Source organism: Athene cunicularia (assembly GCF_003259725.1).
Source record: "Athene cunicularia isolate RWA chromosome 1 unlocalized genomic scaffold, athCun1 chr1_part2, whole genome shotgun sequence".
NCBI classification, from domain to species: Eukaryota; Metazoa; Chordata; class Aves; order Strigiformes; family Strigidae; genus Athene; species Athene cunicularia.
In genome coordinates this window covers 66,853,267-66,868,195 of record NW_020799092.1, presented here as the reverse complement: position 1 = coordinate 66,868,195, position 14,929 = coordinate 66,853,267, and the positions used below count along the sequence as shown (strand labels likewise).

General features: G+C 37.8%; 1 protein-coding gene across 10 annotated transcripts in view; it reads left to right on the top strand.

Annotated features, from left to right (window-relative positions):
- The first annotated feature begins 10,364 nt into the window (after positions 1-10,364).
- Positions 10,365-14,929, top strand: part of KIF21A (kinesin family member 21A) — an 82,921-nt gene continuing 78,356 nt past the window's right edge. For 9 of the 10 annotated variants that reach the window (XM_026868545.1, XM_026868544.1, XM_026868549.1 and 6 more), the window contains exon 1: positions 11,571-11,632. In XM_026868545.1, coding sequence (XP_026724346.1) covers positions 11,586-11,632 — 47 coding nt within the window. In that variant the 5' untranslated portion in view covers positions 11,571-11,585. Of the gene's footprint in view, positions 10,391-11,570; positions 11,633-14,929 lie in introns of those variants that run through there. The other variant, XM_026868541.1, reaches the window with a different exon arrangement.

Genomic DNA, 14,929 nt, shown 5'->3' with positions numbered 1-14,929 from the left:
CCTGCGGCGGTCGGGGGATCGGGAGGGGGGGAGCACTCCCCGCGGGCCCTCGCGCCCGGTCACGGGTGACCGCGGACGGCCGTGGCCCGTGGAGCGGAACCTCTGCGCGGACGGTGCGGGCGTGCGAGCTCCCCACCCGCGGGGAGCGGCGCCGCCGCACAGGGACATCATCCCTGCAGAAAGAGTGTATCACCTCGGCTCCTGCTGAGCCCCGTTTTCCTTGCAATAGATGGAAATAGTCAAAGGAGAGGAAAAAGCCCTCATGCTGAGGTTTTTCTCAGTCATTTCTCTCTAATTTTCAGCGGTGACCCTAAAAATATTCCAACTAATTATAGCCCGGTGCTGTAAGTGCTTACTCATGGAAGTAAAGCAGCCCCTAGGCTGTAGCGATGCGGTCTGTATCACGGAGCTTTGCGAGAGTGGATCCTGGCAGACTGATATTTTTAGAAGGATAAAAGCTTTTATCCCACGGAGGCTGTGCCTAACCTTACATACTGGGAGGGATGGACTTCCATAAGACTACTCGCAGTCAGTGAGAATGGGTACATGTAGAAGTCATAATGGGAGTGGAGTTTATATCACTTTAAAACATCAGCTAATTCAAATTACTCTTTTATCAGAGATAACAATCGTGCTCGTCAGTGAACTCTTGGCTCTTCTTGGTTTTCTATGTGAAGATACTATTTTATTGTTTGAAGAACTTCCAGATTAGCCCACGGATGCCTTAATTTTCAAGATGTCTTTACATAATTCAAACATGAGGAAAAAAACTACGCGTGTGTGTGTATATATATATATATATATATATATATATGCGTGTATATATGTATATGCATGTCAATATTTGAGTTTTAAAAGTTATACTGAATGATGATTTATTTCTTTAAAGAAGTTTATTTATATTATATGCTGACGCACTTAGTGTATTATACCACAAGAAATCAGACCTTAGGGGAAGGTCTCTATCCACCCGTGGGTCCTTGGAACCACTACATACGTCTCACCTTAGTAGATGATTCAAGGGTTGTGCAGGAAGACAAAGAGGGTGGGTCGTTTTTTCTCTGAAGGGTGTAGGAATAAGCGATGTTACTGCATGCAGTTGTTGGTATGTGCGTGTGGGGGGAACGGTTCAATAACATTTTCAGTAAACAGAGAAACACCGCCCCTGCATGATAACATGGGGTGTATGCTGCAGTTGTTCATTAAAGTCTGCTTGCCGATTGCAGTAGCATTTTCTATGGGGAGTGATGCTTTTGTGAGTGTTGTTATCTGTTGAAGCATTTTTCACATGAAGTATAGGGAGGTATTATTCCAAAGCATAATTAGGCATATTTTTTAAAAGGAAAATATGAGATAGGTGTGATCCTAAAAATAGGGTGTGTTACAGGTTTACAGACTGCTCTGTCATTTGCAGAAAATATTAAATATGTTCTGAGCCAAAAAAAAAAAAAAAAAAAAAAAAAAAAATGTAGAAGTTCATTTACAAATACAGAGGTTTGTTTCAGCTAGGAATGAAGTAAAACCTACTGGTGCAAATATGTTTATAGTTTTAGGTGTGTAATAAATAGATTGGAAATAATATATGGCAAAGAATTTGTAAAAGTGAATTAAAAACACCCAGCTGTAGCTCTTGAAAACAAATCCCTAATGTTAAAAGGCATATTTCTGTAGTATAATTGTCTAACTAACATCTTATGTTAGAGTGCAGTTCACTAGTAATGACAAGTTGCACCTTTCCTCCTTGTCTGCTTTCTTCCTTTTGACAGATTAACTATTCATGTACAAGATTTCTCTCTCTGCTTAGAAATCGTGAACCAAAGCATGCACTTTTTTTTTTTTTTTTTCAACCAGTAGCTCTTTGTAAATGGTTTTCTATTATTTCTGATTGCGTTTTGCACAGTCCTGTAATTCAACTGGTCTTGTATTTCGCTGTTTATCAGTGCCATGCTGTGCATTATGAATATTATATTCTGTTTCCTTGTTGGTTTTGTTCTTAAGTTCTGTTTGGGAACTTCAGCTTAGTTCAATGGTGATCTCCACTGTTGTGATGAATTAGTCCCTGTTTTTGTATGTATGTTTCCTGAACTAGGCTTGCTCTGCAGCAGGACCAGCTTTTAATTTGCAAGCCCCGCGGTAGTAACTGAAGTAAGATACTGCCAAGGCTTATTGCACTGAATTTACTGCAAAGCTGAATTTACTTAAACTTTAAACACAGGTTATAGAATAGACATCGCTGAAATTGTTTAGCAAATTGTTTTTCCAGAACCAGCATATCTTATTTAATTGTATACAGCAGGATTCAAAAATACTTCATTCTTTCCAATTAGCAGCGCCTTTAAGCTATCATCTTGTATGCTAATTGCTCCCCATTTTCTTTAGTGTAATAATGGGTTTATGAATGATGAGCTAAATACTCCTGTTTAGTGAAGCATGAAAGCTGAAAATAGTTTGGCAGATAATCCAGTAACTAATGGTAAATTCCCCAATTAAGAAAAAAATTCCTTCTCTTTTGTCATATCATCACTGAAAAACTTGTGGACTTAGAATCCTGATGATGGTGTGCAACTTCAACAAAGACCTTTGCTCTCTGTTTGACTGTGTATAGTGTCTGTTTTCAGATAAAATCAGAGCTCCCCCATTATAGTTATATAATCAGATAGCTGTTTTTTCTTTTAAATGTGAAAAGCTATCCTTTTCATAAATCTGAAATTGCTGTCTTGCTTTTGTAGGTGTCTTTTCAGCATATGGAAACTAACTTTTGACCCAAAGTCTATGAAACATCATAGACAACTGTTTATGGAACCAAGTCCACAAAAGGACTTAAATTACAGTTCTTAATTCTTGTGTGTCTTGCCACTTTAGTGGTGTCCACAGCTAAAATACAGAGCGTAGGCTTCTGGTATATTGGCTAGATGAGATTCTCACCTAATACTGAAGTCCTCAACAGCCAGCAGTCTATGTCAGTAATTGCATTTTAGAGAGTCATTGTATTATATTTGGTATCCAGGGGCTGGATGGGGTCACTGCAGTCAGTGCCCATAACCATTAGGCCAGAGTTATGCTTACTTTTACCAACCAGACCTGAGCTGTGTCATAGGAACTGAAATAGCTCCAACAGGAGAGGCAACAGTTAGTGCCTACCCTCACTCCATATGGCTTGGAGCCGTACAGTTAGGGCATCCTAGAAGTGATGCTCTAAGAAGACAAGAAAGTTAGACTTCAATCCTTTGCATTTGTGGATACATGCTAAACAAGGGAAGTCTCTTGGAGAGAAAACTTTTTGGATAGAGCTCACTAAGAAGGCTTGCATGGAGGACTACTGTCTGATAAAGCATGGAAGGATGTCTGGTTTTTGGATCCCGTTATGGAGAAGACGTAACAATGTAGAACACTGAAGTAAACATCTATCTTCTAGTCTTCCAAAGGTTGAAGATAGCCTTGATTCACTCTGAGTCAGTGGAGGCTCTGGACATACAGAAGATAAGCTTCAGTGTTGATTTGTAATAGTGCCTTTTAAGATGCTGTATGAAAACAGAAGGAGAAATAATGAAGAACGTGAAAAGATGAATATCTGTGAAGGCTAACCAGTAGTTGAGAAAAGTAAGATGGTCGCTCAGACATGCTTGGGTGACACCTCAGGTGGAGTGGACAGTAATAAAACATGAAGTGCCGGAGAGTGAAGCTAAAGGAAGTCGGGCTTTGGCATTGGGCATGTTGTCATTGTGAAAGATGAAGCTCAGTTGAAACTGTTAGTGGGCTGAATGCAAAGAACCTGGGGAGAGAGAGCAGTTAGGGGATGGTATTTTGTAATCAGGTATGTTTAACATCACTGAGCATTAAAGAGCAGAACAGTGAAAGTTTCCACTTTTCATTATCCTTGGTATGTTTGTGTATATGTGCCGCCTTCCCTGCTCTGTCAAGAGTATCTCACTGTTACTGCTTCATCTGCTGTGATTGACATCTGCTTTGTGTTTCATCCCTCAAGCAAAGAAGGGGAGTGTTGCTACTTTCCTCCTCCTGCGTGTAGAGAGGCTGTGGGATCTGGCCATCCAGCTCTACCCTGAATCCTCTAAAGTTTCCTTCTGGTACCTGCCCCGGTATCTGAAATACATTGTGACACTGCTTCATGGAGGTGAAATGTTGATGTTGCCAACTATGGAAATTATGTGTGCGAAATGTAACTGTTCTACCAGGAAACTTTTATAGTAACAGAGGGAGTAATACATGTGGCTGATCAATTGTAAAATCACTAGGTTCTGCTTATGGTATTCCAGAAAGGAGATGAAGTATTCTAGAAAAACATTGATTACTAATTCAGTTTAGGAATGGGGATTTTTGCAACTAATCAAGCTGCTTGTGGCATGAAATCAGGATGAAGCGTTAACTTTTGACAAGGCAAATGGGATATGTTCATTCCTTGTAACTGTGGGCTTCCACTGCAAAAGTTTGTTATGGGAACACTGATTTCTTCTCATACCCCCAGTTTCTGACCTATGTGAGCAGTTGGACCTCTTCTGCATTTTTTTCTCCTTTGCTAGTCTCTGTGTGTTTTTTCTGCTCATACAGAATCTGCTCTTTATTGTTGTCATGCTTCCCTCTACCTTTTTCATCTTTTTGCATTTCTCTTTTTCAGCATTTTCTTCTAATAGCTTTTACACTGAAGTTCTCTGTGTTAGATCCAGCTACTCTTAAATACACTAGAAAAGAAGCAGCTGAGTGCAAGGAATCTGTGTCTTTTGATAGGTGTGTTTTGAAGCACTTTGGCTGTTGAAATTGACTTTTCTTCTGCAAACACAGTGGTGTTTAAGCTTCCTACACTACCATGAATAGATCCTGAAATGTCAGATGAATGGCCATGTATGATGTGGTATATATCATAAGATCTGAATGGCAGAGGTACTAATTTCACACTTCCCATACAGTGTTAAACTTTCTCATAAATCATTCTGTAACTAGAAAAGCAGCAGCAATAATCACAGTACTAACTGTTGGTTCCTTAAAATGAACTAAAGTTTTCCCTTTATTATGCAATAGTTTTTACTTATCTGTAATCATGTGAAGCTGTTAAAGTGTGTTTTTGGTGTTTTTTTTTTTTTTTTTTTTTTTTAAATGTCTCAAAGTAACTGTATTGATGAAGTTCAGCAGTCTATCAGTAGGCAAGTATGCCCCACCTAAGACGAAAAAAATTAAATTGTTCAACAGTATTAAATACTAATTTTTTGGGGGACATGTTAGATGTTGGGAAATACCTTTTTTGGAGAGAGAGTCTGTTAATGGAAAGCTACAAAAGAGATCTTGTTTTTGGAAAGCTCATGTTGCATATCTTTTGTTAGTTTTGATGTTTCTCTTTGCTCTCTGACTTAAACAAACATTCCCTTGTCCTTCACTGAAACTTTACTCTACCCAGTCCATATGTTTTGCATTTTAGCTGAAAAAAAGACAGGACACCATCTGCTGCTGAGTTAATTCTGGTTTCATCATCTCTGACTTGATCATCCGTAACTGATATTGCTTGGGGCAGGCTGAAATCTGTGATCTTGCTTTCTAGGAAATAAACTTCCCTTTCCACCAACTCATACGATGTAAACACAAACTCATTCTTTGATGGAGTATTAATCGGACATTTCCCTTGATGTTGTGTATTCCTTGCCAAAAGATGGATATGTCTTGAATTTAGGAAGAAGAAAAAGCAATGGGTGGTGTACATGAGTGCTCTGTTCATGCTTGTGGGTGAATTGTATTTTTAACTTGGCATTTCCCAAAGTTTGTGGAAGACTTGGGAGTTTGTTTTGAAAATCCAATGAGTTAGCTGCCAATTTCCATTTAATGGTGTTTTCTTTACTACTTATGCTCTATGAAGAGTTAGGATTTATATTGTTGGCAGAGCCATTCCTTTATTACTAAACTCAAGGCTTCATATCTCAAGTTTTTGTGTGACTTCTGTAAATTCTTCTGTAGTGATTGAATGGCTCTTCTGCTTGAGATCAAGGAAGCCTTGCTCCTTCCTTCTGCTTTCCCTTTATTTGCTCTAAGCATCTTGTAAATCATCCTTGCTCCCCACTCAGAGGTGGCTGCTGGAATTCTTGCTTTCATGTTCTGTTGCCTGATTACTGCTGGGGAAATCAGGACGTTTTAGGTGCATTTTTTTCTGTTAAAAATTCAGTATCCCACTGTATTTGTGGCTGCTAGAGCAGAGAATTTTATGTTACGCTAAGATTATTCCTATTCCTATGTAAAATTCTTGCAAGAAGTTAATAGTATCATTTTAACTGGTGAACAAGAAAGTTTAATTAGAAATTAAACCAGATCTGAACAAGTCCAGCAAGAGTAACTACATGAGCTGTGACTCTTTCTTGTGCTTTCTTTCTCTTCTCCTCTAAAATGGTTTTAAATCTTTGTTAATTTTCTTCCCATCCTTCCTCCTTTTTTTTTGTAGTTCTCCATGTTTATTTCCAATTTTCCCTAGTGAAACTTCTCTGAAATACATATGTCTGCTCTAGTGTGACTAAAGGGAGAAATGCAGCCTTTTTTTTTCAGACATGTCCTCTTGTTTTATATGTTTACCATAGCAACAAGATGAGAATGGTGAAAGGATTTTAAGGTCAGCGTCACAGTGAATTCAATGTGTAGGGAAGGTCTGTTCAATATGTATTTTTAAACATGAAAAACTGCTGATTCAGAGCTAATGATTGATTAGCATAAAATATTTCCTGGATAGATTCTATATGGAAATAAGCAGTGAGAAGATGGTACCATCTGGTCCTTTATTTTTGTTACTATCCTCAACAGATTTGGTAAAATTGGCTACTGCTGGAATAATTCATTTTTGTTTAAAGAACTTTTTTTTTTTAATATCAGCTGACAAATGCTAGGCTTGATGTTTGGGACAATGCACACTTTAAGAATCATTAGATCTTTAAGTCTACCTGACAAAAATGAATGACATCTTTTGAGCCTGTTTACTGTGGAGTTTCAACATAAAAAACTGAGAGCAAAAAAACTTTAGTAAAAGGTTATAATATTGTTCTAGTATACACAGCAATTTATATGGATTCAAGTTTAATAGTGCATTTCCATTGTTGGATTTAAAAAATGGATTAAAATATTTGTTGTCTAGGTAATTTTTGTTGTCTCACTGGTGGCTCCTGCATTCATGCTTTTACAGGAATTCTGCCTAGTTCAGCTAGTTAGCAAATACCTAATTTTGCAGGACATCTTGGATTTAATGTAGGTTTTCCATATTCACTCTTAAATATTCAATGTTTCTTGAAATGTTTTCTTTTGTGTGCTTCAAAGCTACAGTATACTTATTTTCCCTTTCACTTATGTTCAACATAATTGATCCTTTAAAAACATGAATAAAACATGGTTTTCAAGGGTGGGTAAGTGTGCTTTAGCATGGCATGCTTTAGCTAACACAGCTGAACACATGGGAGGTTATAGCTAATAGGACTGGACAGAAAATTTTTCTCTTTCATCAGACATCTCAAAGTCTGATGCTTTTTATCTTTTCTGCCTTGGTTTCTTTTGATAATGGAAGAGTATGATCAAACAGGCTTTTCTGTTTACTTGGTCTAATTTCATTTGGGATCTTGAACAAAAGGTCTTCCACATCTTCGATCAGTGGTCCAACTACTTGGTTATTTTCTTTGTTTAAAATAATGAAAAAATACATGGGCTTAATTGACTATTTTTTTTCACTTCCCATTTCTAACCATGTTAGTTATCCTTTGCTTAATAATGCTAAAGCAAAGTTAAGGGGACATATTAATGTTGGTCAAGAGACTATATTGAAGTATGTGACTTGTTAGCAATGTTGATTGAAAGGTTATGCAAGCCACCAGTAATAGTTTAAAATGTAAGAGTATCCCCTAGAAATATAATGGAAATAATGAAATAGTCTTGCATAATTCTGGGGTCACTAACAAGCCTGCTAAGAAATGCTCCACATACAGTATAACCCCTAGTATTGTATAGAATGTAGGAATCCAGATAAGCCACTTCGAAGCATTTGGTACCATGTTCCATGTGAGACTGCATCTTCTTGGTATAAAGTGATAGGAAGATAGACTGACTTAAAGATGTCTGTTTTTATAACTTATGCAAAATAATGAAAATGAAGAAGTTACCTAATAATCTTTGTTTTTCAAAGCTAATAGTTCTTAGCATTCATTTTGTTGAACATTTCTTCCCTTCAGCATGGACTAATTGGGAGTTGAGTCCTGAGACCCTTTGTGTCACTCTGAGTAGCTCATTAGCCCAAGATCTTGGAGTTGCTAATCTCTCACTCAGTAATATTGATTAAATATATTTGCCAACTGCAGCAGTGCCTCTCTTAGTTTGTGCTTGATTCTGTCCTAGGACACAGTTTCTTATGTCCCTATCTCCACCCTTATGAGGGTATGAGTGTAGGTAGTAAGTCTTTTGTCTTTTTCAATACTGTTTTCCTGCTTTTCCCTCCACATGCTCCGCTGACACTTTGTGTGTTGTCATCTCAGAATTGTCATAAGCTCCTCAGGCCAAAGATGTAGTTTCAAAGTATAGTAAGTGCTTATGATGTGACATAAATGGTGTAGTATCATGAGAAAAGCAACTTCTACTAAAACACCTGAGTTAATCATTACGTTCTGTGAAAAGTGTTACAATTAAAAATTGTTTTGCTAAAGCATGTATATGGCTTTGTTTCTCCCCCCACTTCCCCCCATTTGCTTCTGTGTGAAGAGAAAAAAAAATTACACCTGTACCAGACACTTTGATCTGTAGAAAATAGGTGCCTACTCTTCTTTTTACCTGCTAAGTTGTCACTCTATATAACTTGTCCAGGTAAGGATTATTTCACTCCCTGGTCTCAAATGCATTCCTTTTGAAGTCTGGCCTTTAATTTTAAGTACATATGAAATAATTATTTTTAGACTCTGGCTCTTTAATGTGATGCCTTTGAATGTTTGGGGTTTTTTTTAAGTCTTATCTATACACATTACTTTGCAGACTAGGGATATTGATGTTATCCAAACCTGTGTATTTTCTTGTTAAAATTGTATAATGTGCATGAATAGCTGGTACACTTGGGGAAGGTTGATTTATTTTATGAGCAAACCATTTGAAATGCATTAAAGACCAGAAAAATATTTTCGTGTTGGGTTAAGTGGGAGTAAATATCTGCATGTATATTCTTCTAGACATGATAGAGAAGAGAGGGATTCTACTTCTAACAGTGTTTGAAGTGATAGTATGTCAGAGAGGCCACCTGTTCAATCTATATCACTTAGAGCATGGCTTATGCTTCTGTCTAATCTAATCAGTCAGCCCATCACTACGGAACAATAAAATTACCACTTGATCTTCACTAGCAGAACTCTGAGTTCAGCAGAATTGGATTGGTGTTCAGTGAGCCCTAAAAAATGAGATAGGGCTGAACGGGTATTGACAGGTAAACTAGTTGATAATTAAACATCGGTATAATTAAATGTCTCTCTTTTTTTTTTTTTCCTACTCTCAAAAGCTTCAGACTTTAGGGTTTTGTTTGTAGATGGTTTGTTTTGTAGGTGTCTTGGGGTTTTTTTTGTTTTCTTTTTCTTACCTACACAGTCCCCTAAGTGATCTACATTGGCTGGTCATCTACTTAACCCACTGTCTTGGCTCTGCATTTTAAAATATAGCTGTAGATATATTTCATTATTGTTAGCAAAGCTTTTGAGGAACAGATGGACTTTTCATTGTTCTCTAAATGTCAACAAGTAAAGCCTTGGTAGGCCCCAAAGAGGAAGAAACACTGTACAGTTGAGAGCTTCAGATGGAAGTGCTTTGTTCTGTTCTTTGAGCCCAAAAAGCAGGGCTAGCTCATGCCAAGCCAATGCTTCTGTTGATTTTTAACTCTCATGACTGCTGAATGCTGAGATGCTTCTTTGGGACAAGAGGACTTGCGTAAAATGGTGTTGGCCTACGTGTTGGATGATGTTTGACCGAAAATAAAGGGCCAGCATGCTCTGTGCTGCTGCAGTAGGGAAGAATTCAAGTGATCATGAATAATGTGTAAAATTTAAGAATGAAACAGAAGTGTTGTATTGTGGCAAAAGAAGAAAACTAATGTAAAAAGAAATTGGAGTTTTTATGTAAGATACGAAGTAATGCATACCCTTTGTTCAGTACTGCTAATGTATTGACTGATGTCTGGTGTTAGGTTTTTGGTGCTGCACTTCAAGAAAAATGTGGGCTAGTTGAGGGGAATTGAAAAGAGAAGGGGAATTACTTTGTTCAGAAAATGTGACCAGTTGCATAGTGTGAGATATGAGGAATGAAGATTAAGAGACATGTCTTGAAATAACCAGAGTCAAATACAAAGTAGAAGGGAATAAATTGTTTTTCATGCTGAAGGTGATATGGATAAAAGGTAATAGGCTTATAATAATATAATAAGAAAAAGATAGGAAGAAAATATTTTCCGATTGTAAGGATGGATGTCCTGGAATGGTTTGTCTGTGGAGATGTGGAATTGCCCTTACAGTAGACTTCTAAAACCAGTTCAAACTGATAACTGCTGGGAACATTTTGGACATAGGTGATATTACCTTGGACCAGAAAGGCAGAGTGGGTGAATAAACTCTATGACCTCTCCAGCTCTTTTCTATCCCAATTGTCTGTAATTCTGTGGAGCTGCGTGTCAAGTGCCAGGTCCCGAATTCAGCATAGTTGAATGATCCTATTCAGATGTCAGAATGTATTTACAGGGATGTGACAGTGTTCACATGAACCATAAAGCCTTACAGATTTGGAAGGGTAAGCTTAGACTAATTCAAGTTTGAAGGGACCTCAGTAGGTCATCTGATCTAACCTCCCACTCAAAACAGGGTCAAAACTACATTCAGGTGAGGTTGCGCAGGGCTCTCTCTTGGAACTCTCTCTTGCTTTGGTTTGTGACCTTTATGACCAATGTGAACCTCAGTAAGGAGCTAGGTCTGTTATCTTGGTAATCCTTTCTTTTGTATTTGAAGAGAGCAGGCATGGACTAAAGAAATTGAAGACCTCTGTGCCTGTGGTCTGTTGGAAAGGGTGAGATATGGGGGACAGCTTCAGCAAAGGGGGTGCAGTCTCTTCTCTACATAAGTTCTAAATATGATAGAGCAAATTCTTGGGGTACTGACAGTGGTGCTGCTATTAGGACATAATGTGTTGCAAGCATACATAGTATGAAGTACTGAAGGCTTTTAGATTTTTGCATGGTTTCTACATTCTTTCTGTTCTAAAGTCTATTCCTTCCCCTCATTCAACCCTTCCCTGCCTGTCTTGGAGACTGTTTTATGCTAGATGTGGTATTGTTGCTGTGAAGGCATTTGGAGGGTGATTCAGTTACAGGTAACAATTTGCTTTCCTCTTCTCTTAGCAGGAATACATGGCAGTCACCCTCTGCCTGCATTTCCTCTGCCACTGTTTAAGATCACCTCTTCTTTTGGCCAAGCTGACTAACAAGAATAATTCATCTCCATCACTGTTTACTGTTCCTTTGCTTTTCAGATGTTCATGCTCTCTCTCCTCAGCCATCTCTTAGAATAATCATGTCTTTTCCCTGTTTCCTGCTGTGAGAGTTCATGTTTCATTCTTTCAGTTCTTCTGGCTTGTTCAAACAATATCTTCTGTAAGTCAGAAAAAAAATGCATACAATAGTCAGTGGTTTATCGCATGCTTCATGAGATAATCTTGTGAATACAACCCAGAGTATCAGTTACTTATCTTGGAACAGTTTCTTATGATCTTTGGAAATAAATTATAATGTGTGCATTATCAGTTTTTGTCTTGTCTATGAAAAAATGGGTTTTTAAAATTTATTTATTTGGGCTTGTGTGTTCATACAGTGTGCGTGTGAAGCACTGGGCAAAGTTAACATTCAGCTTGGTTTGTATTGTTGGATGTCAGCCTAGTATCTGTGTGAGAGCTGTCTGGTTGGAATGTATTGGTAGACTGAGGAAAGTGCTTTGAAGCTCATGATATCTATATCTCTTGAAGATATATGCTTTAGATTTTCCAAATTGCAGCTAGGAAATGCTACTGACTTCCAAGTTTTATCAGATATTTCAAGGAAATTGGACATCAGTTGTAGTCTAGCTGGATGACTGACTGCTTTTTTTTTCTTTAAGTATATTCTGTAATTTATACATGCATTTCTCATTTTAATGTTAAACTTACATGCAAGGCTGTATGTCTAACCAAGGAATATCAAGTGGGGCAGAACACGTAACATACTGCACTGTTTTAGTGGAAATTGCTCTGGTTTGCTGCCTCCTTGGTATAGAGGGGGATGGTCACTCCAGCACAGAATGTGTGTGAGAGGTCCTCTCCTTTGCTCAGAATTTACATGAATTGGCATTGTTATTTTTTCCATTCTGATAATAAAAAAAATAAACCATAGGATCCTGACTGCTAACCCACTTTCTGTTCAAAATAGCAGGGCTACAATTTTAACTTAGTCTATTGCTGCATTAAATGTTCTACTGGTAGTAAGTGTAAAAACAAATGCTAAATTTGTAAACTTGTTTTTCTTGAGTCACTCTTGTTGTTTTTTGTAGGATATAGGGCTTTTGGTTTGGTTCTTTCTTTTCAGCTAATAATGCATTGGCCAATTAGTTGTCTCTCATTTCTGCAAGATCTGCCTCCAGCTTCTGAATGTTAGATCCTTCAGAATAGCTCTGGGGGTGGCATTCAGAATACTCAAAACCAATTAGCTTAAGGCATGATTTTAAGTTATGTTGTAACCCAGGGTTTCAGGTATTAATGCATTCAACACATTTTCACTCTGAGTTTCTTTAAAGTGCAATATAAAATCAGATTATTAAGGCTTATTTTCCTTACTGTTATCTTCTGAGACTGAAAGTCCCATCTCTGGAGATCTTAAAAGCAGATGAGGGAAACACCAGAGGGAAAACTGCTAGGCTAAAACAAAGACATGGATATATTAATATGTGAGTGCTAGTGCTGGTTGATGTAAAGATATGTTTTGTAGATAACTTTATAAGGTACTGCTAGGAGAAGTAGCTGAAAGAGATCTTTGTGTTTTAAGTGGTCTCTCTCTGCTGCAGCTGTTACTGGTACTGGGAATTCTCTGGGTATACCACTACCTGTTGGGGTGGGTAATGCCATATATCCTATGTACACCAGTGTCCCCACTTCTGTGTGTCAGTGTGAGCAAATGCCTGGTTAGGAGACACTGACCATCTCACTTCCAAAGTTGGAAGTAATTAAAAATATCTGTGTGACTTGTTCTGGGTTTCGTTTGTTTTGTTTTGTCTTCAGTACAGGGTTAAGCTACACAGTCTTGGACATCTGCTCTTTATAGGGTTAGCTTTAGTGTTGGAGTATCAGTGACCCCATCTTCTGAGAATTTGTTCAATATTTAATGTGCTGGGAAGACTGCTATTGCTTATTGATCTAGGTACAATTGGACCACAAAGGTAAGGGATATCTTCAGTTACTTTAGAAATATATTAGAAAAATTTTGTTCCCAAAGGAAATGGACTTTCAAAGCTCTCCCTTTTTTCCTCACAGCTAGGTAGGAATGACAGGAGTGTGTAAAGCCAGGGTCTTTCCAGTTTTGTTGTGAAGTCTAAAAGGTTCAAGGACAGTCAGAGATTTTTTTTCTTCTAATCCAGAGATTTTTCTTGATATACCTATTATGTGTCATTACATACTGGAATTGTTTAATTCAGTGTGCTTCTACCTGATGCAGATATCACAGGAGAGATACAGATTATGTAAGGACCTCTCTTATGTGGGGTGTAGGATTTTGTTTTTTAAAAAGGAAAGCCTTTTTTTTTTTTTGGGGGGTGGGGTGGGGGGTGTCAGGTTTTTCCAATTTATTTGAGTCCTGGTCTAGTTTGTTTACATTAAATTGTTAGCTAAGGTAGGTGACAAAGGACTTCAAGTATCAGAGTTTGTTCGCAGGGTTTTTTTGTTTGGTTGGTTTGGTGGGTGGTTTTTGGTGTGGTTTTTTTTTTTTTTTTTTTTTTTTTTTTTAAGCCATGGTTCTGTCAAGAATTGCTAGAGATACTGAAGATAGCAGTTCTGGCTGTGACAGCAAGCTTTGTGTAGTGTCAGTGCTGTACTATTTTCCAGCTGCTGAGTCTTTGTGTTGCTCCGTTTTTGTTGCCTTTGCAAGACTCCTTCTGCCACACTGCTGCTGTAGTTCAACAACTTAAATGTGCTGCTTTGCAATGGCTGCCTGGAACACAGGGCTGATACCTTATTACTCTGAACTGAAAACTGTTTGTGATACCTCCAGGTTAGGATGATGATGGGTTATATACAAAAGACACAAGAGACTGTTTACATTTTTGATCCATTCTGATGCTGAGAAGATTATGTGACATATTGTGTAACACCAGTCAACTGGATTTGATTGAGAATCCAATTATGAGTTTAGTTAAAACTGTGATTGTATGTGAAGTGCAGCCACTCTTGACCTCAAACTTCAAGAGGCATGGAAATCTACTACTTTCATTAGTTCCAGGTAATCCTAGTCCCTGTCCTGAATCTGTCACTCAGTTTCAATTTTTCTTGTTCCCATTCTTCAGCCAGTACTTCTTAATTCAGTGGTCTAGAAATGGTTAACACTGGTAAGTATAGTTGGGAAATAAGCTATTTGTAGTTTCCTATGGGCCCTACTAATTATTCATGTGATGAAGCTTACATAAGGGCTGCATTGCAGTTACACTTGGTTTGATGACAGAGTTCTTTATTTCTGTGTAAACAAAAGTCAAGTGATAAGCCATAGGCAAGCAAAGTCTGTAGTTGAAACCAGGGAGAAAACAAAGTTTTCTAGGAGGATCTTAAGGTGGTACTATCTACTTAACTATCATATTTATTTAAAAACAAACAAAACCCACCAAAACCCCCAAATTTTGACGGTATTTTTTTTTTTTTTAAGAGCTGAAAGAGCCTT